Source organism: Branchiostoma belcheri, unplaced genomic scaffold (genome assembly GCF_001625305.1).
Source record: "Branchiostoma belcheri isolate BF01 breed outbred unplaced genomic scaffold, Haploidv18h27 scaffold58, whole genome shotgun sequence".
Classification (NCBI taxonomy): domain Eukaryota; kingdom Metazoa; phylum Chordata; class Leptocardii; order Amphioxiformes; family Branchiostomatidae; genus Branchiostoma; species Branchiostoma belcheri.
Window position 1 is genome coordinate 686,029 of NW_017804220.1, and position 23,511 is coordinate 709,539.

The following is a 23,511-nucleotide window of genomic DNA, read 5'->3' on the forward strand; positions in this document are numbered from 1 at the left end:
CTCTTGAGTTCGTTTACTTACCACTGTGGTTTTGTTGAAATGTTGAAATAAAAAAAAATTACTTGAGCAACAGTTAAAGATGACACACAAAAAGTCTCGTTTCGTAATCCTTCACCATTTTTATTGAAGGAGACATCCCCAAACTTGAAAACTTGAACCTTTTTCACCAAGTACATGTAATCTTATCCTTTTATGCTTCCAGTTTTAAAAAATGCTGTACGTGAATGAATCTAATCAATAGCTTGAACAAAGCGTCTACAACTTAGATTATACACTTGTACACATGAAAACAATAACAATTATCTATGACATATACAAGTGTTTTCCCACAACAAGAAGCTTTTTCATCTCTTGCGTACTCTTCGCCGAAGTCTAATGACAAAATATAAGATTATTAACAAAAACTGGGAATGTTTGGTCACACCTGATAGAATACTTTAAGTTGCTCTATCTGATAACGTAAAGTTAAAAATAACAACGAAAGTAAAATTTTACATGGACATAACTATCAAATAGTATAGCATTTCTGTGCCGACTGCCATACAAATATAGTGGATAGCGATATCTAGCCTCTTGCGAAAAAAGGAAGAAAATTTTCTGAAAGTTATACTTTAGCAACTCTTACAATGCAGAAATAGGTGAATATATAAAAGACTGTTTAGTGATTACCAAAAAATGCCGAAGCTAGCCCTACTTGATGTACACAGTATCTAATTTATTTCTTGATGTTCAGTTATTAGGATGTTAATTTTCATACCCTTTTCTTTATGTACTATGTTTAGTAGCTGTTGAAAGTTCTTCTTTCACCTGACATCTAAAACAGACACTACTGAAGTCACAGACAGTATAGCAAAATGTGGCTTTTCTGTTTTTCTATGACTACAATCCATTGCATTATCCCATGACCACAGTAAGATTTCGAATAGTTAAATCGTAACCGTTATTCTAACAAGAAAGTAAATGTTACATCCTAGCCTCTACCAGGCTTCAGGATACCGCTGGAAAGAGTAGAAATTGGCTGGCTAAACAGAGACATAACATTCCAGGGGAGCTGGTCCGCAAGAGAGTACAGTTTGCCGCACCCGAAACCAACTCCCCCGGCTTGATATCTTGATATTTCAAGATATCACGCTTTGTTGGTCGCAAGTCTCTAGCTACTCTTAACTCCTGGTAGAGGCTAGTTACGTCCTGGGTTAAATGACTTTACTTGCCCCACCATGGATACGAACGGCACGGGTAGTAGCGGCAGGAGTAGAAGCAGCGATGCCACCACCAATAGTAAACACAATCACATCTGTAGTGGTAGCAGCTGCGTCGCTTCTTACGCCTCTTTGCACCTGAAACAAGCAATAATCCAGTTCAAACTGAGTGCTAAGTTATCTGAAATTATGAGAGAAAAACACAAGAACATCGAACTCATATCAATGCATTTCTTTTGTCCTGCTGTTTTACTGTAAAGCTACATTCGAATCGGGTGAACAGTAAATTAAAACTATTTCCAACCTGCAAACAAAGTGGGTATTGAACAGTTTTAGTACTGTTCATATAATTCTAGGAAAGGGCCCTCAACAAAAATCATTTTTAGTTATAGTTGTGTTCTTGATCATGAAGAAAATAAACATTACCAACACCTTCTTACAAGGACATGTAGGGCACAAGGACTTGAAGGTCATTTTTGCCGGAAATCAACAGACCAATCCTGAATGTCAATCACAATTAGTAGTCCAACCAAATGATGGCAATGCGATTAGAGGATCGACCAATGAGAGTCAAGTATTTGCATATTTTGAGAGATGTGGGCGTGGCTATATGTTATCGGCCTTACCGTCATCAGCAGCTGCGGGCGCGCTGTCCGATGCCGAGGGAACTTGGCGAATGTTGGCCCAGTAGACTTCATGGCTCTTGCAGAAGTCGCGCATGTTCTCGCTCAGGATTGACTTGTCGACCTTTCCGCGACTTTCATCCAGGGTGAGGTTCAGTCCCCCGCCGGACTCTGCCTCCTCTACTCGGTCCTGAACAACGAAAGGAACAGCCTGTTTTCACAACTAGAGGTATCTTGTAACAAATTAAAACAAACGTTGTGGGAGTAGTAACATCACGAGACGTCGAATGGCTGAATGGCTAGACTAGCAGACTCGAGATCGAGAGGTCATGGGTTCGATTCTTGGCGTTCCTGGCTAGACGTTGTGTCCTTGAGGACGTAAAATGTGGAGGAAGGAGAGGGATGGGCTCTACCTTCAAATACCGTACCCTACTCTAAACAACCATGACCTACAGTCTCGAAAAAGCTATGGGGACTACCCATTACCTCATACATCTAACAGCAACAACAAAAACGGCTCACAGTGAAGATCACCAAGAACAGTCGTCCTTACCTCTTCATCTTCGTTCTTCACATCATTTGCCAGTTGCTCGGCAGCCTCTTCACTGTACGTGTTGTCCTCGACGATGAAACAAATGTGGAGGCCGGAAAACTTGTATGCAGCCAGTTCCTACAAAACAAAGTACGGAGTTATAGATGTACCTGATAGAGGTAAGAACCCAAGAAAGCGACGTATCATCGAAATACGCATTAAAAAAAGGTTGAGAGGTGTATGAGATTAATTATAGTCAGCAACATACAGAGACGATGCTTATCATAAATGCCCAGATTTTTTGTTGTTTAAAGAATTTTTTTCTCAGGTAGTACTTTTTGTTGTTTAAAAGAATTTTTTCTCATGTAATATTTTTTTTGGTGAAATAATTTTTCTCAAATAGTATTTTTTGCTGTTGAAAGAATTTTTCTCAGGTAGTATTTTTTTGTTGAAAGTAATTTTCTCAGGTAGTAGTTTTTGTTTTTCAGATAATTTTTCTCAGTTATACGTAGCTGTTGTTGAAAGAATTTTTTCTCAGGTAGTATTCTTTGTTGTTCAAAGAATTTTTTCTCACTGGCAGGTAGTATTTTTTCGCTGTTGAGAGAATTTTTTTCTCAGGTAGTAGTTTTTGTTTTTCAGATAATTTTTCTCACGTACATTTTTGGTGTCATACATGATGGCAGTCTCTCTGTCCTCACTCTTGGTGTAGAAAGTCTCAGTCTTCAAGTTGACATCCACCTCTATCTTCTCTTCGATGACCTTTCCCTCGTACTTCAGCTTACGGTTGGTCTGTTTGTTAGTCGGGGTCAGAGAGGAACAATCACAGCGTTAATAACATTGTTTTGAAACTCGATTGTTCAGCCATGTATGGGTTTCATTCGGTGCATTACACACCAGCCTCGCAGGCATGTGGCCGGTTCTACCACAACAGACGACTAAACTACATGTACATGGTCTCATCACAACGAGCTCAATTCTACAACTTGTTTAATAGCTAATGTTTGTCGTGGCTACTGTGCCTCAGAAACGTCACATGCACAGAACAACAACAACAGCAGTCCTGACAACGGACCACCATAAATGTGTGGACGACTGTGTGCCTCAAGGTTTGGACTCAGAAGTCACATGAGGTCACACACACCCCTAAATGAGAACACTGATGACGGTCGTCTTCGATTGCGAAGGACTACCAAGACAAGACTGTGGCTCAAGTATTTCAGGACTGACAACTGAATTTTGCAGAACACACGAACGACTATCATAAGAATGCATTCCGTTAATTTTCGATCGTATATGTGTGATCGGGCTCTCACCGTGAGTATGTTGTTGGCGTCCCTGGACAGATACACGCCCAGCAGGGTGGCTCCGATCACCAGCAGGACGAGAGACACGGCCCCCACTACAAGTCCATTCCTCACTTTCTTTTGGTGAGCGGTAAGGTCCTGCAGAGGTGAAAAAGTAAGCTTTCATGGAGGTTTTCTTAGATTGTACTACACTTTCAGTCCGCAGAAATAAGATATTATCATATGTGTCGCAGAATAAGAGACTTTATTTCTACACAACCAAGAGCTTTATTCACCCGACGTTTCGGTGACCTTCTGTCACCTTCCTCAGGGCAAATTATTCAATGACTTATCAATCTGATAAAACTATTCACGGCCGGACACATGTCTTATTTTACAAACAAAGACTGTGAGAAAAAGTATATAACAGTCAGGATTTATAAAATTCTAACTTCCTACCTTGAAGTCAGCCTCGGGATCTGCAGGGGGTCCCGCATATGGGGGAAGGGGCTTCTTGTCTCCGGTGTAGCTCATTTTTCTGTCGTCCTAAAACAAGAAAATTACATATGTCTTGACACACCAAGAAATAAAGTTCAGAAAAAAAAAATATATATATATATAATTGTGTTCATAAATCAGGGCCAACTCACGTGTAGGAAAAAAAAAGATTTTCTCATCCAAAACATTCAAAATTGATACAACACTGCAAAATTATCCAACAAAAATAATGTGTCATAGAGGTAACATTACAGTTGATATCAGTATTAGCTGAACAATGAGAGACAAATAATAACCTGCTAGTAATAGGAAGAGTAGAACCTTTGCAGAACGTACCTTGGAAGGGTCTTCTGAATTGCAGAGGTGAGCTCAGCTTCGTTGGTCAGTCGGTCGGTCGGTCACGATCGGTCGGTCTGTCGGTTGGTTGGTTGGTCGGTCTGTCTTCTCTTGGCTCTTCTCCGGTCGTCGTCTCTCCCCGTCTCTGCCCCAAACCTCTGCACAGGCGCATATTTATGGTAAACCAAGACAATGGGCTCCAGTGTCTGACAAGGAAACGATATTTTTCAAAAATAAAACAATTACATATGCAAATGACTGGGCGTTCCGTTGACTTAGCAAAACGTGTGGTACCTACGTCATACGACCTTCGAAATCAGCCCGAGGGGCCACGTGCAAGAATCTTCTAGAATGGTGGGAAGTAACAAACAATCAGTCGTGTAGTTTTTACAAGTTATTTAGGCAAAAACTCAGTTATATAGTTTGATATGAATATTTTCTTCATTATTTGAGGACTGTTTTTTTTTTTTTTTCAAACGCCTTTGTGTCTGTGCATACCGGGGCGTGGGGCTCCGACATTACTCAAGCTTCAAAGTTTACAGCTATTACCCAGCATGCACTTCAGGACACAACTTAATTCCACGGTAGCAGGGGATAATAATAATACACCAGATATATCATTGATATTTTGAACGTTAATTGTGTCGTGCGTAACAGCCGTAAGGTAACGGTTCCTTTTCTGTTGTCCACCACCCATCCAAGCCCACTCCAGTCAGAACATGCCCCCCTACCCCCCGAAAAAAAAACAGCGTCCACTGAAGTGTTCCATGAAGGTCATTGGGTGCAATGGCCGATTGTGTATGACAGATGTAACAGCCTGAGGCGTTCAGACAACTCGTCCTGATTGTTCTGGGGAATCCCGTGTGCTCTGAAGTACCAAGAAAAGGAAACGTGACGTTTTGTTCTAAAATTAGAAGAATCCAAAATTGATTGAACCTTCGGAGAGTGGACGTTGGCGACGTCTCAGCCAAGGTCCACCAGGAGTCATGTAAGGACAGGTGGTGATTAGGTAGATATTCCAATCGGAGTATTTGCAAATTCTAAGATGCTCGCCAGAACTTTTCAACGTTAATTGGCGTCATTGGATTGACTTAAAATGTAAGATTTTTAAAAGGGAAACCTCTGTAACATTTTAACAGCATACTGATAGGAACCTAGCTCTATCGACAAAGCCAGAAATCGGTAGAAATCTTTATCGATAGTATTGCCGATTCTACCACTTGTACCAGACTGGAGTCTGTAAGCTGACACATATACAGAGAAAACATCTGGGTAAGAATACAGATTTTCGTGACAGAGAAAAAACTTTTTGACAGGCCTTTGATACCCTGCCTTGGTATCGATAACAGAGGATATGTAACATTTTCTATGCTATAAGGTTGTCAACCTAGTTGTAAAGTTCTTATTTCTCAACTTTGTCTCTCCACCCCCCCCCCACCCACACACACAGCCCATTGACATTTCTGACAGCGTTTTAAGGCCATGCAGTGCACTGACCGATTGTCTACGAGCTATTAGATACCTTGAGGCTCATCCTGACAACTTGCGTGGCGGAAAATCCCATGTGCTCAGAGTTCCCAAAATAGAACAGGTAAAGTTGTCTGAATTTGGCAAGGACAGGCGCAGGTCCAGTGTGCACCCTGCGTACATGTACATAATCACGTATCCACAAACTCATGAGGTGTCAATAATTTTGGGATCTGTATGCTGCTTAACATGAGTACCTCAAACACAGGACCCCCTGCTTTACGTCCCATCCTAGACCGAAGCTAGGTACTTATTTTTACCTGAATCAAACGAAGTGCCTTTCAAATGGGCAGCAGTGGAGCCTACCAGGGATTGGAACCCAGAACCTTCAGATTCTGAGTCAAATTCCTAACCACAAGTAGCCTGGGTACCATCCTACTTGTATAACGGGGCGAAAAGAAGGGAAGCGAGTGTGGGAGCCCCGGCATACAAATAGGATGGTACCCAGGCTAAACCACAAGACCATCTTGCCCCCTTCCCTCGCAGGGGACTGTTGGTACAACTATCTTACGAGCCCCTATGATTGTCATTTACATGTATCATATATAAAGGCCTTATTTTCTATCTCTTCCCCTCCCCCATACTGACAATACTGTGTTGTTTTAAAGGTCATTTGACACAAATATCAATTATCTAGACGATTAGGTACCCTGAGGGTCATCCTGACAACTTGTTTTGTGTGCTCACAGTACAAAAATAGAAGTCTAACGTAGTATTCATAGTACCGAGAAAAGGAAACACTTTCAAAAACTAAACGTGATCAAAATTTGAAGCTTATCCTGACAACGTGGCTTATGAATTGTGGGGATGTGATCACTTTATCCAAAATAGAACCAAATACACATATTACTAAGAAAAGGAAACAGTCATTTTTAACAAGGATCAAAATAAGGTGACTGAACCTCAAAGGAATGGAAGCAAATAAATGTAATGGGTAGAGTACTCGTATTCTGGATCATTCTGAAGCAAGTCAGAACGGGCTGTGTCTGTACGCAACCTGTAATCTATTGTGCATAGCACTTCGGCAGAATGTCTCACGTCTCGTATTCACGTATACGTAGTTAAGGATGATCGTCGATCCCGTCTATAGTTTTCGGCTGTGGTGTCGGAAAAATCGTCTGTAACAGGGAAAATTTTGATGCCACGTTGACCAAACATACAAATAAAACCGTGAAAAATTGTGTTTCACACAGGCGTGTTACGTATACCTTAAATTATCATCAGGCCATCGAGAGCAATGGGTCCGAAAGTCACCAAGATTCCGTGGTGTAGCGGTTATCACATCTGCCTAACACGCAGAAGGTCCCCGGTTCGATCCCGGGCGGAATCATTTTTAAATTCTATCCTCATCTAACTTTTACAGAACAATGGCACTTAATGAGTATTTGTCATGATGTTCAACTAATTTTCCCAGTTAATTAAAAACATTCCATTTCACGGGATAGCGAAGCTGAAGAAGAGTGACGGATGTCACTCAAAACGTCAGAAAGCATTATAGCATAACATTGATCCAGTAGTAGAGTTTGAATTGTATTTGAACATTTTTACTTTTGTAAATACTTTACTTTTGAGATCATCTGCGGATAATAAAAGTTATAGCAGAAACTTCGGTACCTAATTAGTTTGGTTGCAGGTCATGATTTCATGTAAACCTCGGTAAAAAGAAATCTGACAAAAGGGTACCATTGACACACACGATCTAGGGAACGATACATTTTTGTGCCTTTTATTTGTTCATTATCTGTCTGTTATTAAACAATAACTTTACTACACAATTGTACAGGGTATAAAGTATGGCATCTACTAGTACATATTAACTACACTTTTATAAGGCTAACCTACCTAATACAAGAGTGGGTATGAGATAGGTATGAAATTTTACAATCATTGGAGTAATTTGTATTAATTTGAAGAAAAGAAAAAAAGGTCTGGCAGCGGTGGGATTCGAACCCACGCCATCGAAATGACTGGTGCCTTAAACCAGCGCCTTAGACCGCTCGGCCACGCTACCTACATGCCGATAGCAGGACGACATGTCTCCCTCGACACTAATCTGCTAATGAAGTTCAAATGTCACGATCCAATACTAACTTTCTCTCACATTGACAGGAGTAGGGGAAATGACAATGGAGCCAAAAAATAGGGGGTAACTTTGTACACTACATGGCAGTACATTTATAGATTGTAGAACGTTTGGAGGGGGGGGGGCTTGAAATCATTTCGTCGAGGTTTAAAATCAACCCTTAATTTTGTTCGAAGACCTTCAAAACGACAAACAAATATTTCAGGATTCATATCGAATTCTCTTCCACCCTTTCCCCTTACGAATGTATCGTTGTAGCCAGAAGAATAGTAACAAATACATATGTTTATTTTAGGACCCCGCGTCATATGGGAGACTGAGAACAACAGGTGCAGCCTGCAGACCGCACTGGGCAAAGGTTACACACATCGTTATGTCAATATTTTCGCGACGGTTGAGCAGCCAGATTCCGTGGTGTAGCGGTTATCACATCTGCCTAACACGCAGAAGGTCCCCGGTTCGATCCCGGGCGGAATCATTTTTATTTTGTAGTATATATGACGACATGCCATATTATGAAATATCTTATTCTTAAAACAATTATGCAACTTATGCACGATCTGACATCACCAATGTTTCATTTATATAAGCATGTAGTTGAGTCTTTTATCTTTGCAATGTTCTACCGACAATATTTTAATACAAACAGGAAAACCATACCATTAATTATTTGATTATCGTTATGACATTTTATGCATTACTTTAATTTTGACCAATTTTATTTAGTATAGAGGAAGAATGCCTAGTACAAGCTATATACGCTTTCGCCCTCTTCCTGCACTGTATATTATTTATTGTATTATGTGATTTCTTGTTGTGCAAATAAATATACAAACAGAGAAATATGCATGACATGACTGTCTGATGTACATTTTATCAGAAGTGAAAGTTCAACTGCGTCGGAAACCACGCCTGCGCGAACTTTCACTCTATTTGACTCTTCTTGGTCATTATAGATATTTTCATGGGTTTCACGCCAGGAGATTCCGTGGTGTAGCGGTTATCACATCTGCCTAACACGCAGAAGGTCCCCGGTTCGATCCCGGGCGGAATCATTTTACAATAATTATTTTTAAAGGCATACAATACAATTTCAGAGAGGCAAACAACCAAAAAAGAATATTATGGATAGAGAAATCTGTCTGATATTGACATTCAATGTCATTTCTCGGCACATTTTTGTTATCATTTCATACTTAGAACTTTTTGACATGGCCCAGAAACAATTAGACCGTATGATTTGGGCTGTGAAGATTTTTTCTGTTCGTGTATATATGTGCCGCATTAAGCAACTGCGTTCCGGCTGCAGTTCAGTTGACCTCCGCATGACGCCATGTACGTAAAAGAAGGTCGTCAAACCTTTTTTTAGTTATTTGTAGATTATACCGGAATTCCAAATAATAAACACTTAGAAAACACTTAGGAATAAGAGAACATTGAGTAGCAATAATGAATATAAGACCTTTATTGTACGTTTGTGCTGTAACAAGCAAAGTACAGGTCATGAATAAACAGGGAGAAAGAATACAGCAATGGCACTTACATACTATTATATTATATACATACCAATGTGATCTACTATTTACAGGTTCAAATTCTTCTCGCTTCTTGACGCAGTTAAAGATGTACGAACATATTGAACCAATGATACATGGTTTGTCAAGTTTCATGAGGAATTAAACATAGTCGTTATAAGTCATATAGACAGATTTAATGAGACGGAAGGCGCTTTTGATCTAGTTTACACTCCGGTGACAGGGCACAATATATACACGTTCATCCTTTGCTGCCACATGACTATTGTATTCATACGTTAACATCAAGAATTTTGCAATTTTCTAATAAGGCCACAGCAAGTAAATTTTATGGATGACATCCTCCGCAGACTCCAAATCTAATGCGAACGGGCGAAAAAAACAAGGCGAGCCGAAAAAACAAGGTTTCTACATTTTAGAATTTTGACTCAATCATTGTACAAATGGTTTTGATTCAGTGGGAACATCACATATACACACCCAGCATCACATATCACTGCATCAAAGTAAGAAACAAAACATTAAACCAGGGCCTTTTCTTATTTTCTTATACATTTCAGATGATTGTTGTAAGATGCCATTCCTCACTTTACATCAGGCGTGAGTAACAAGAATGTTCCATTAACTATTACTCTGTTAATTCGCGGAAACATCAAATGATGACTACACATATGATATGTATTTACATAATTGACAATTAAAACCTTATTTCCATAACTAATGATGCAAATTCAAAACACAGTCATTCACAATAACTTTAGATATTGCATATATATGAGATCTCCTAATTCTTGTTCTAATTTTGCTAAACTGCAAAGTGTAATGAAAAATTATCTGGTTCTCAATGTTAATGTTTGTATATAGGGAGTATGACAATAGTATAGTGAACATAGACGGACGTAGAAAGGAGGATAATGTAACGGTCAGTTTACATGTGTGTGTCCCGCGTTCAAATATGCCATGGCCAGTAGGTGTTTGGTAGGGTGGTCACCGGAGGCACTGGACGCGATCTGTCCAACTGACCACTAGAATCGATCTCCCACGGCCAGTAGGTGTTTGGGAGTGTGTGAACAATGTCCACTTCATTTTGAGTTTGTGTCTCAGACATAGATGTTGGTAGCGATGGAAGGGACGCCCGCCGTAATTTACTCCGATTTCTTCCACCTGTTACCTCCCTTAACAAGTAGGCGTTTGGTAGTGTGCGGATCGCTTCACTTTTATGTGAAACCTCATCAACACTTGAATCATTGAAGAGTACGGGGAGGGAACGCGATTGTTGCCTGCTGTGCATTTTGTCTTCTACTGTTTGCCACGATCTGTAGGCGTTTGGTAGTGAACGGACGAAGGAGACTTCCCTCTGAGATATCTCACGCGAGGTTGGGAGAGCGGGTTGGGAATGTGCACGTTGCATTTTGCACCTACCGTCACCTACAACTTGCCATAGTGAGTTACATGTACCCTGAGGTATGACCTCAGGTGAGTGAGACCTACACCCATCTGTTGTTGGCGTTAAATACTTTCCTGGTACATTATTTCTTGCGTTTATGTATGATCTCATGTCTTGGTCATCGCGCAAGGACACCAAAGCCGCGTCCTCTCTTGTTCTATATGCCGCCATGCTTTGGTTGAGAGAGGTTCCTTCTACTGTAACAGTTCTGTAGAAGGTTACGCGATTGGATTTGCCAGCAATGCTTCTGCCATACATACGGACATGTACGCCCGGTGTACACTTCTGAGTAGTACTACGTACATTTGTACCAATACCGTCGTGGTATATGCAGGTTTTGCGACGCTCCCCCATTTGTCTTACAACGCCGCCGTGATACATACGGGTGCTGCGACGCTCCCCTTTATTATGTCTGACAACAGGGAGAGTCAAGTCAGTGGCAGCAGCATAGAAGAGCAACCGGTCATCGTCTTTCTCTGGGATCTCGCCATAGGTTGGCTCAATGTCACTTAACGAAGCGGGCAGTGATCTACAAGAGGCTTGGAGATTCCTTATTGGGTTGTTGATAAAAGGAAGAGATTTCGGCCTGGCGACATTAGGAATTCCGTCGTCTGGAATCTCCCAGTACGTGTGCGGGAGGGTGGGGAGGGGCCGGTGGGGAGGGGCCGCTGGGCAGCTGAGATGGCCTCGTCCGGGATCTCGTAGTAAACAGCTTCGACCGTGGTTAATGACATAGGCAGCGACCTACAGGAGACTAGACGGTTTGGAACGCGGGAACTGGCTGGGACGGAAGCCGGTCTATCTCGCCTAGATCCCGCAACTCGTGCGTCCAGGTGGTCGTCTGAGGTTAAAGAGTATTTCTTCAACAGAAGCGCACCAATGATGACCAACGTTAACACTGGCAATAGCAGCCAACACAAGCGATTGGGTCGGATCCAGTTCATCTTTGATCATGACAGGCCTATCGAGGATAGTACTGGCCGGTGATAGTGTCGTCAATGTCAATGTGGTCTGTTGTTGTCCGGACATCGCGGTCTGTTGTCCTATCGCGGTCTGTTGCCCTGAGAACGTGATCTGTTGCCATGTCGGCGTGTTCCGTCGTCCTGGCAACGTGGTCTGTTGTCCTGGCAACGTAGTCTGTTGTCCTGGCAACACAGTCGATCGTCCGGGTGTTGGTTGGGACATCAGACCACCGCCTTGGTCTTTACAGAACCCGTATGGATATGGGTACGTTTTGTTGACCATATTCTTGGCTCCATAGACTTCAAACACAAGCCGACTGCTGCTGTCTGCCATGAGTAGAAAGCATGTGACGGTATTCCGGTCCTCGCTTTCGACGTTTGACATTTGTGCCTGGCCGAATACAATTGCGACAGTCTCCTCAGTCTCTGCGTTTCCCTCCAAAATGGACACCAGTCGGAGATTCAACCCGCCGCCGTGTAAGGCCAGGGTGATGCCGGCGGCTTCCCACGCTTGTCTGCATCGGTCAATATGTGGGTTTAGCGATCCGCGCTGCATCATGACAACAAAAGGCGCCTGACTTGTGATCTGTTGAGAATGAACGCCCCACCTGCTGCAGGGTTCGACGTGGTACTGGGCGGTGTGGAAATCAGCGATTCGGGGTGAATCTAAAGTCCACATGAGTGTTTGTTAGTTGTTGGAATAGTCGTTTATAATACAGAGAAGGCCGTTGGATACCTTCACAGACACCTCCTGCCCTTCAAAGAAACCGTCGGAATTTCCCAGAGCAAGACTCCACGCCATATCGTGTGCTATCGAATCAGGGACAGTGTCAGACTTTGCGCCAATTCTGCCCAGGAAAATGAGAGAATTTAGCCCCCAAAACGTGCCTCCGTCCAAATGTGACAAACTGTTTCCAGCTAGATTTAGTCTGTAGAGCTGGGTCAGCTGTTGGAAGGTCCCAGAGGCAACAACCTCGATGCAGTTCGACTCTAAGTTGAGCTCATTCAGTTTGTTCAGCCCAGATAACCAGCCCGGTTCTACGTTCCGTAACAGGTTGTCGTTCAGATAGAGGTAGTGAAGATTGGGTAGACCATTGAAACACCCGGGTTCCATTTGAATTATCTGGTTACTGGACAAAGCCAGCGAAACAAGGAACGTCAGACCAGAGAACCAGCCCTGCTTCACATGAACCAGCCTGTTATATGTCAGATCCAACCTTCCCATAGTAACCAGACCAGTCAGGGCATTGTCCTCAATATCCGAGATTTGGCCTTTTACCAGAGCCAGAATGGTGATTCTCGAATAGCTTGCTAGTGTCCTCTTCAACAAAACTCCGAATGGATATCCGATTATGGCCACTGTTGATTTGTTCACATCAATGCAAGGTATACTAGTAGTTGGAATGGAAACAGAAGTACCAGTAGTTCTGTTTAGACCATTGCAGACGAGCCATGAATTAAGAGGGATATCTCCCATTGACGTCAAACCCTGTTGGTTAAGTCTGATGTCGGTGGGGAGATCCTGCAGCCGACTTGCTTCCCTACACTGAGGCGGGCAGGGGGTTTCTGAAGCTACACAGGTGGACACCAGGACCAGGAGAAACAACATGGCGAGAAGCCTCATCTTTCAGTAACCACGCACCTGATTCTGTTATGATTATGAAGAGATTTTGTTAATCATGGGCCGGACAAACCCCTCGGGCTCAACTCCCCCGTAGCGGTAATTTAGATAGGCGGGCGAAGGGCTCTTGGCTGCCGAAGGAAAACTGCTAACAGCCCGATACTAGTTTGGCACCCAAGGTAACTGTCTCTTATTAGCGTAACACACCTACCGGGACGGCCTGTTGCACTGGGCGGGGGAAGCTATTAGAGCCCCCGAAGACACAGTCTGCCTGAACACCCTAACACCCCCAATCACTTAAGACTGGATACCAACCTACGAAAACATCGATTCTCTCCCAACTCATCCGGCAAATGCGCTCTCTTATAGCGCCACCGTTTTTTAATTGGGGCCACAAAAATTCAGTTTAACGTATGACTCTCCGGTATAGGCAAAATTTTATGCAAGCACGCAATAAATACATGAGCTCGGTTACGTTTGCAATGGCTATTTTAAGACACATGTAGCCATTTTGTTACAGATTCGAGAAAAGTTTGACATCTTCCTTTTGTGTTGTTCTTGTTGTTTTAATTACGTCTTCTCGGTTTACTTCTTATAAGGATGCGAGCCACATCATTGGTTATTGTTCACTTTTTAAAAGGATGCCCAGTCTTTTTATTTCTGAAATAAAACCAGTACAATACAACAAAGTTTGTGAGGCCTGTTGAATATCAAATACCCGGAGTTTTACAGACAAATTACTAAGTGTTACAGAAACATATATGTAATTTCGCGATTTAATATGGAAACAGACAAATTGATTTTAAAAAGCTTTGTCTGGACGGATCAGCTTAATATGTCTATACAGCAGTTTTTTCTTTGAAAGTGGAAAATGTAACTTTCTAGAATGCTTATTAAGTGTTAGACAAACATATATAATTTCGCGATTTAATATGGAAACAGACAAATTGATTTTAAAAAGCTTCGTCTGGACGGATCAGCTTAATATGTCTACAGCAGTTTTTTTTTTCAAATTGGAAAATGTGACTTTCTAGAATGTTTATAAGTGTTACACAAACATATATAATTTCGCGAATTAATATGGAAACAGACAAATTAATTCAAAAAGCTTCGTCTGGACGGATCAGCTTAATATGTCTACATCAGTTTTTTCTTTAAAATTGAAAAATGTAACTTTCTAGAATGTTTATTAAGTGTTACATAAACATATATAATTTCGCTATTTAATATGGAAACAGACAAATTAATTCTAAAAAACCTCGTCTGGACTGATCAGCTTAATATGTCTATACAGAAGTTTTTTTTCTGTGAAATTGGAAAATGTGACTTTGTAGAATGTTTAATAGTTGCAGGTATTTTTGACTTGCTGCATTCAACTGCCAGCTCAAAATAACAAATCAAACAAAATAATTTAAAACCACTTGCAAGGCATATTCCGATGGTTCTGAATCTAAATTTGTAGTGCTTTAAAACTGGAGTAATAATAAATTTGTCTGTAGAATCTCCGATCTTTTTGTTTTTACTCTCGAAAAATTAATTTGTCTACAAAATCTCCGCTCTTATTCATATTAGATACGCCCCCCAAACCACGTACCCCGCAACTATTGAAGAATTTCTGAGTTTAATACAAAAAGTTTGTCCGGGGTAACTGGTAGTAATTTCATACGTGCAGCACTTGTAGGAGGGTTCGTTAGGTTTCGCGAATGACAATGCTTGAATAAAAAAAAAAAAACAGAGAAAACATACCATTTGTTATTTAATTATCGTTATGACATTCTATGTACTACTTTAATTTTGACCAATTTTAGAGGGTCTAGTTTAAGCTATATACGCTTTCGCCCTCTTCCTGCACTGTATATTATTTATTGTATTATATAATTTCTTGTTGTGCAAATAAACAGAGAAATATGCATGACATGACTGTCTGATATACATTTCGTAAACCATGCATTCACGCACATTCACTCTATTTGACTGTTCCAGGTCGTGATAGATATTTTCATGTGTTCCACGCCAGAAGATTCCGTGGTGTAGCGGTTATCACATCTGCCTAACACGCAGAAGGTCCCCGGTTCGATCCCGGGCGGAATCATTTTGACAAAATAAAAAAAAAAAAACCTTTCTTATATTTCTATCTACCATTAGGCCACACCAATTTAATTTCTTGGTTAACGGATTTTTCTAGAAAAATAATGGAGCGGGCGGGCGAAAAAAAAATAAAATAAATAAAAACAGGCCTAGGCATCCTATTATGGCCCAAAATAGTATGATAGGAGCCATGAAGTCAACACACCAGGCTGGTTCAAAATTTAAACAATGAATTTTGAACTTTTAATGATACCACTGCATTGAGAGATGGAATATCTGTAACAACTAGGAAGAAAAATGACTGTTTTTAACTGTTCAGGGCAAAATATGAGCATTTTGCAGTTGATTCTGAATTTTTATTTTTATTTTCAAATCAGAAAAAAACGAAGAGGGCGAATCCGTTAACCAAGAAATTAAATTGGTGTGGCCTTAGGCTCGATGAAAAAACGTTGCTTCTGTGTGTGTGTTCTGAAAAAAAAAATATTTGGACAAAGGCCAGTGTCAGTCATTTTATTTACAATTTATTAGTCCTCACTGCAAAGACATAACTTAATGTAATAATTGAACACAAACGTACTCCCACGGCTAATACTCAGACTGAGTGTGTAACATGGTACATGTACAGAGTAACATTGTAACTCGTTCTTATTCCAAACCCACACATTTGGTCACAGAAATTAGGGTGCTATCAATGTCATTTTTGAATTCAGAAAAGAAAGTCAGATTAACAAAGAGAAATGTAAGTAAAGGAATTCTGTCATAGGTTGTTCAACAGGGCCATGTACATAAACACAGCAACATACATTAACGCTATATGAAATGGTAGACCCTATAAAAGTTGCTTTATCATTAGGCCATGCTGATTTGATTATATGGACGACATCCTCTGGGAACCCCAAAACTGATGCGAGCGTGTGAATAAAAAACAGTTTTGCAAAAAAAAAAAGTTGCTTTCATTATGAAATCTATGGATCATGAAGGTTGAACCTATGAGTATGGTTTGGTGGATAATCTATTCTTCAAATTCATTTCTTTACTTTTTCGTCTTTTTTTTGTTTGATTTTGACATTCTACGACATCGTTTTTAAATATTCTTTTTGCAACTTATGGTAATATTTGCTCATTTTGTAACTGTTTTGTACGATTTATTGTATGGTTGAAAACCTTTTTTTTTTTGGAAACTGTGTGGATGTCATTCATAATAATAACCATATAACGAAATCAACATGGCTTTATGAAACCTTTAACACATGTGTACATGTATCATCATTTACCATATTATATGAGAAGTTTATGACAGTGAACATATGGTAGAGAATTTAACAGTACTGAAGCCCTAAGTATTTTTTGACCTTGGAGCAATAAGACGAAATTTCATCAGGCAATTTACAGGCACAAAACAGACTGCAACAGTTTCTATCTACCTGTAAAAATATACCTATATCATACAATAATCATACAGTAACCTTATTACTTACATGTATATTTCTTCCTACAAAGTACTAGTATTGCTCTTTTCACAGCAAGGCAGACTACATTGTACATCAAGGCAGCAAAATTCCACAGTCTGGTGTGTGGTGTTTAAAGTTAAAACTTTTGGTCCAAAATTATCTCACCTAGAGCTTTCGACCAGTCACTCTGGTCTTCCTCAGTCGACTGACCCAGTGAAGCTTGTCACGTGGCTTCTTTGAAGTGTGACGTCAACACTGGGTCAAAGGTCGACCAGAGTGACTGGTCGAAAGCTCTAGGTGAGAGAATTTTTTTGTGTTGGACCAAAAGTTTTAACTTTAAACATGTAACTACCAACACAGATGAACTTCTATGATAGTCAAGAGTGGTGTATGTGACAGTTCCTTTGTCATAAGTTAACATGACAAGTTGCAATGATATGTTTAAGTTGTGTGATAATATCTGTGCAGTACTAATGAGACATACAGTTGAACTTGAAGTGATAACTAGTGCATCACTCTCCTGTGAACATTTGTGAGTTAACAGTCTTACTTTTTAAGAAGTATCCTTAAGTCCTATATTACACCTCCAGGGGTGCCAGAGTATACAGTGCAATTTTACGGAATACAGTGAATTTTACGGAATACAGTGCAATTTTACGGAATATAGTGCAATTTTACGGAATACAGTGCAATTTTACGGAATACAGTGAAATCGCATTAGTATACAGTGCAATTTCATGGAATACAGTGCCATCGTATTAGTATACAGTGCAATTTTACTAGTAAAATTTTACTAGTAAAATTGCACTGTATACTAATATGTATACTAATATGTATACTAATATGTACTGTATTCTGTACTGTAAAATTGCATTGTATACATTTGTACTCTGGCACCCCTGACCCCTGTCAGTTAACATGTTCACACTACTCTATATAGTAAGTTACTAAGTACATAATCAGCTTTTTAAGGCCACACTGACTTAATATATGGATGACATCTGCGTGCAACAATTGTTTTTCCATTCCTCCTGAAACTGTTTGCAACCATACAGTATTTTAACTTCCATGAAAAATGAAGGTAATGTTTTGGTCTGTCTGTCTGTCTGTCTGTGTGTTTTCGCACATTTGCAGTCATCATAACTTCAGAACGCCTTTATGTTAATGTGGACATGTTGAAATGAAACATTGCCAAAGGATAGGAATCTCAAATGCAAAATATTGTAATTTGAGTTAAGGAAACCATAAGTTAAAATAGATTATGAAAATCACAACCTTATTTCCATAATCAATGAGACAAAAAACATATTTACATATTTCATGGTGGTATGAGCTCTCTGAAGTCTTGTTTTGGTACTTAAAGGATGACAGGGGGAAACAAAAAACCCAGAGGAATGGAAGCAGGGCTCAAATTTTCACCTGCACTACCAAGTATTATGCAGCAAAGGTGAAGTATACAAAGGTAATTTAAAATAATTTATTGTATGATATACATTGTGCTATGCTCTGTGTGTTCAATGATTTTTTGTTCAACCTTCCCCACCATTCAAATTTCAAAAAGAAGGCAAATTTTTTATATTTGCATGCTCGCATCACTTTTGGTGTGCCCAGAGGATGTCATCCATATAGTCAAATCAGTATGGCCTTACCGTATCATAATCATACACATAAAGAATTACTAGTAGTTTCACAGCAACAAAAGTTGTATGGCAAGACACGGAGCACGATGTCTACTGAAATATGAGGTACAACAGAAAGGTAGTAAGTTGAAACCCTGTTCATAATTTATGATTAACAAATTTGTTAGAAACTGTTTCTAATACTGAATAGCAAAGTTCTGTTATCACAACCATTTATTTTTTACGAGCCTCGCAAAAAATAAATGGTTGCGATCAAAGAACTTTGCTACTTATTCGTTTACCAACCTGATGAAATTATTTACGGATGTTTCTTTCTAATACTGCAACACAGTTAACTCCAAATAAAACTCCACATTAAATACCAATCAAACACATAGAATAAAGATAACCTGGTGACCAAACTTTTAAATCGTCTCTTCCGTAAAGCTTTTTGTACGTGGTAAAATGAGACATATACTGTAGTACAGATCTCGAATAACTTCCCTTCCTATGCACTTTACACCAATTTTTAAGTTATTTCATGTGCAAAAATGGTGCAAATCGTGTTTAAAATGTGATTGAAAGCTACTTGAATCTGTACTGTGCATGTTTTAGCAACAATGGTTCACAAAAGAATCCTATCGTCAAGCAGACTGATCAATGGCAAAATATTTTGTGACCATGGTTTAAAAGTAAATCAGCAATGTCATTGTGATCACTCAGACACAGTGTAATTACTGTACAACATACTTTACATCTACCACAGACTGTCTCACACGTGTAGACCTCACACGTGTAGACCTCACACGTGTAGACCTCACACGTGTAGACCTCACACGTGTAGACCTCACACGTGTAGACCTCACACGTGTAGACCTCAAAACGTGTAGACCTCACACGTGTAGACCTCACACGTGTAGACCTCACACGTGTAGACCTCACACGTGTAGACCTCACAACAGAGCAGCAAGGCAAACATGTAAAATACAGACACAGCATACACAATTATACTAGCTAGCATTCTGCACCCAATAATACTGTACAGTAATGTACACACTTAAATCCATAAGGATGTTCAAATAGACCATATATTAAAAAGGGCGCATCACCACTGAATTCTTTATTACATATTGCTATAAGCTAACCCCTCACTATCCAACCACCTTAATTTTAGCTTTAAGGACTTAAAAGTTTGGTCTTCTGTTTTGAAGTCTTTTTTTTGCAAAGACTAAATCACTGTGCAATGGCCAAGTGGGTACAGTGCTCGCCTTGCATTCAGTGGGTTGTGAGTTCGATCCCTGGCCCAGTCATACCAAAGACTTTAAAAATGGTAAATACTGCTTTCTCTGCTTTAAGTACTCGGTATTTGGGAATGAGTATGAGAGTTAGGCACACACAGCCAGAAATGGACTAGCCCCTTGCTCTAACAATTGCACAACTGTGTGGCCCATGGGCTACAGAAACGGAGATGGGCACTGCCCTGTGCACCACGTGGTGTGGGAAGTAATTTCAAACTAACTAATCTCCATTCAAAGATATCATATCTTCTTAATCTATTGAGGAAGCTTTCAACCAAGAGTTGTTGTTTATTTTGAAAAGTAGAGCTAGTTTCGTATACTGGCTTGGTACACTTTGCTAGGTCGAAATGTAAGCCAAAGCAAAGACATTTTGTTGACTTAACATTTTGCTACTTCTACTTGTAGCACTGCCAATACAAAATTTTGAATTGTACTTTTTGAAAAAAAAAAGATCAATAACTAAGTTGATGTCATGGCTGTCTCTATGTGGGATCAAACACCATATTTTATGTGGTCAGAATTCAATGTAATACATGTATAAGAGTTGATCCTTTGTATTGAAAGTACATGTATACATAAATACACACAAAAAAATCTCATCTTTCACAACTTATGGTCACAAAAACCCAAATTTATCCGGTAGACAAGTTTATTTCTTAAAAATGTTTTTGTGAAATTTCAATGGGGTTGTTTTCTAAACAAGGGTGCACTTTTACCTCTGTTCCAGAGAAGAAAAAAGAAATTATGACAAATGAATGTATTCTGAACAGTTTTTAGTATGATCCATTATAATTTTTGACTTTCTAAATTGAGTGGTGCAGGTAAATTTTTCTTGTGCGGCTATGGAGAAAAAAGTATTTTGACCCCTGAATGTTACTACTCTGTATCTAAACAGTGTTGTATCGGTGGTTTCATGGCTTGATCCAGGATTGGCTGCTAACTCATGACTCGATCGATCTCACCCAGTCATGTGGCACTCTCCCAAACTGTGAAACATACAAAATAGAGCGTTGATGAAGGTTAGACCATAGTTCTGAGGGCTTGAAACTAACGGTGTCCCGATGGCCAGTGACTACTAAAATTTAAGCTGGAACAACTAAAAAGACAATTTGGGACATTTTTGGGACAATAGAAAAATTATAACAGCATCAAAATGTTGTTTGGCTCCAGAAAAAGCTCCCCAAAAGACGCAATTATGGCGAGCATGGAAGTCAGAGCATGGAAGTCAGAACATAAGCAAAATAAAGCTGACTTCAAGTTCACTTCCTGAAAAAACAGGTTGGGACAGTTCACCCCACTTCGGGACAATTGAAAATTTTCAGGACAGTGCTGGGACAATAGGAAAAAATTATTTCGAAGCCTGGTTCTATGGTTAGACATCCAAGTAATTGAGAAAACTGTTACTCAAGCAAGTGAACATAGATGTTTTACATTGTGTGAGTTCCCAACTCATTCTCAAGAAGGATTCAATCTTAAAGAGTAAAAAAAAAAGAGAGAGACCTGGATATCTGTGAGCTCTTGATACAGCCTCCTGCACACCACGGCTCCTGTGTCCATGGTGGGGATGTGCAGGTCCTGAAAATCCAAACAGAAAACAAAATTTTAGGAAAGAAATTGGATTCTATTTATTATCCACGCTCATTTCGAACATATAAAATTTAATCTACACTAAGGCCACACCAATTTAATTTCTTGGTTAACAGATTCGCCCGCTTCATTTTTTCTGATTTGCAAATAAAATTAAAAATTCAGAATCAACCGCAAAATGCTGATATTTTGCCCTGAACAGTTGAAAACAGTCCTTTTCTTCCCAGTTGTTGCAGTTATTCCATCTTTCAATGCAATGTTATCATAATTAAAAGTTCAAAATTCATTGTTTAAATCTGAACCGGCCTGGTGTGTTGACTTCATGGCTCCTATTGTACCATTTTGGGCCATAATAGGATGCCTAGGTCTGTTTTATTTTTATTTTTTTTCGCCCGCCCGCTCCATTATTTTTCTAGAAAAATCCGTTAACCAAGAAATTAAATTGGTGTGGCCTTATCTACAAGCAGCGTGTTTCAGTACCCAAGACAGTGTCCATTATTTGGCCAGACAGTATCAACTGGACACTGTCTTTACTAACTTTAATATGTGGTAATGTGGTCTGTAGTTAGGGTTGTGGACTCAGAATGATATCTTAATTCAAAGGATCTGGGTTCAAATCCAGATGACGTACATGTATACAAAGCTGGAGGTTACTTTCAAGATCCTGCCACACTAGTATAGAAAAGAGTAGGGGACCTTCCCAATGTGAGTAGTTCAAACCTTACAGTCTGGTCTCAGGTTTGACACCTTGAAGAGGTGATAGTCACCTGCTATGTCAATCTTTTCACAAATATGGTAAAACTTATAAATTAGATTCTGTTTGGAAATTTATTTAGTCTACTGAAAGAGCCATAAAATTCTCAGAAAGAACAATAATTTAAGTACATCCTAAAGCAAAGCACGCACATATATCTGAATATAATAATTATGTATAAATTGTAATTTAGGAAAACTTGTTCACCTTTTCCCCATACAGAATTCTGTCTATGGGACAGACCACGCAGGCTGTACCAGCACCAAACAACTCTTTAACCTGGGGGGGGGGGATATAGTAACGAGGGTTAAAACATAAATATCATCTCAAGTCATACAGTATAGATCTCAATTAACTTCCCTTCCTCTTTATTCTACAAGCAGCTTTATCTTGTTTCTTTCTTGTACAAAAGTTGCATTCAGATTTTCACATTCAAATGATAGAAAATTGTGTAACGCATGGTTAAAACTCATGCAAAAGCCATGGTAAACCACATGCACTAATTAGCTGCAATCACATGATATTACATATTTATATATAATTTTCAAGCACAGACTAAATCAAATTATAGAAATAGAACATAATGAACAATGGGATATCATTATATACAGACAATCCCCATATAACGTTACCTTTAAAAAAAACTGTCCTTGATTTTTATGTATCATCCCACACGATAGTACATGTATGTCAACTATGTATCTCTTTTTAATGTAACATTGTGAATATTAATAAAGTTTGAAAAATAATTAAAAAAAATGATATTACATAAACTTCTACATTCGTACACATTTTACACAAGAAATGAAAGCGATTAAAACGAGATATGTATGGCTTTTGCATTCATTGTTAAACAAAAAATACACTAAATCATGTTTTGCATGACTTTTGATCATGATTTCCACATGCATGTAGATGTTACATGTAAGTTACTAGTAATAGTAAAATATAGCCTACTCTGTTGTCCTCAAGTCCTTTGACCAAATCATGCATTGTGAAGGTTCTCTCTGTCACTTTGCACTCATTCTGTAAAACAAGGTTGAAAATCAATAAATGGTCTGAAATTCT

The 23,511-nt window shown here is 39.4% G+C and overlaps 2 protein-coding genes, 5 non-coding genes and 1 pseudogene across 7 annotated transcripts in view; 4 read left to right on the forward strand and 4 right to left on the reverse strand.

Moving 5' to 3' along the window:
* Positions 1-94: 94 nt before the first annotated feature.
* LOC109481863 lies at positions 95-4,583 on the reverse strand. Its single transcript, XM_019784490.1, has 7 exons — positions 4,472-4,583; positions 4,097-4,183; positions 3,668-3,796; positions 3,012-3,143; positions 2,376-2,492; positions 1,826-2,012; positions 95-1,337 (listed from the first exon to the last, which is right to left on the reverse strand). Exons 2-7 carry the CDS (start codon positions 4,169-4,171, stop codon positions 1,204-1,206), a joined length of 774 nt encoding a protein of 257 aa, XP_019640049.1. The 5' UTR covers positions 4,172-4,183; positions 4,472-4,583; the 3' UTR covers positions 95-1,203.
* Positions 4,534-13,634, reverse strand: LOC109481785 (annotated as a pseudogene).
* Positions 7,256-7,328, forward strand: Trnav-aac. The gene has a single exon. It is a non-coding gene; the product is annotated as a tRNA-Val (tRNA).
* Positions 7,928-8,009, reverse strand: Trnal-aag. The gene has a single exon. It is a non-coding gene; the product is annotated as a tRNA-Leu (tRNA).
* On the forward strand, positions 8,487-8,559 carry Trnav-aac. Its single transcript has one exon. It is a non-coding gene; the product is annotated as a tRNA-Val (tRNA).
* Trnav-aac lies at positions 9,064-9,136 on the forward strand. The gene has a single exon. It is a non-coding gene; the product is annotated as a tRNA-Val (tRNA).
* Positions 13,635-15,665: 2,031 nt separating the features above from the next.
* Trnav-aac lies at positions 15,666-15,738 on the forward strand. The gene has a single exon. It is a non-coding gene; the product is annotated as a tRNA-Val (tRNA).
* Positions 15,739-20,903: 5,165 nt separating this feature from the next.
* Positions 20,904-23,511, reverse strand: part of LOC109481846 (branched-chain-amino-acid aminotransferase, cytosolic-like) — a 46,168-nt gene continuing 43,560 nt past the window's right edge. Inside the window, exons 10-13 of the mRNA XM_019784467.1 lie at positions 23,401-23,469; positions 22,651-22,722; positions 21,603-21,677; positions 20,904-21,088 (exon numbers count right to left, since the gene is read on the reverse strand). Of these exons, the coding sequence (XP_019640026.1) occupies positions 21,044-21,088; positions 21,603-21,677; positions 22,651-22,722; positions 23,401-23,469 (261 nt within the window). The 3' untranslated portion in view covers positions 20,904-21,043. The remainder of the gene's footprint in view (positions 21,089-21,602; positions 21,678-22,650; positions 22,723-23,400; positions 23,470-23,511) is intronic.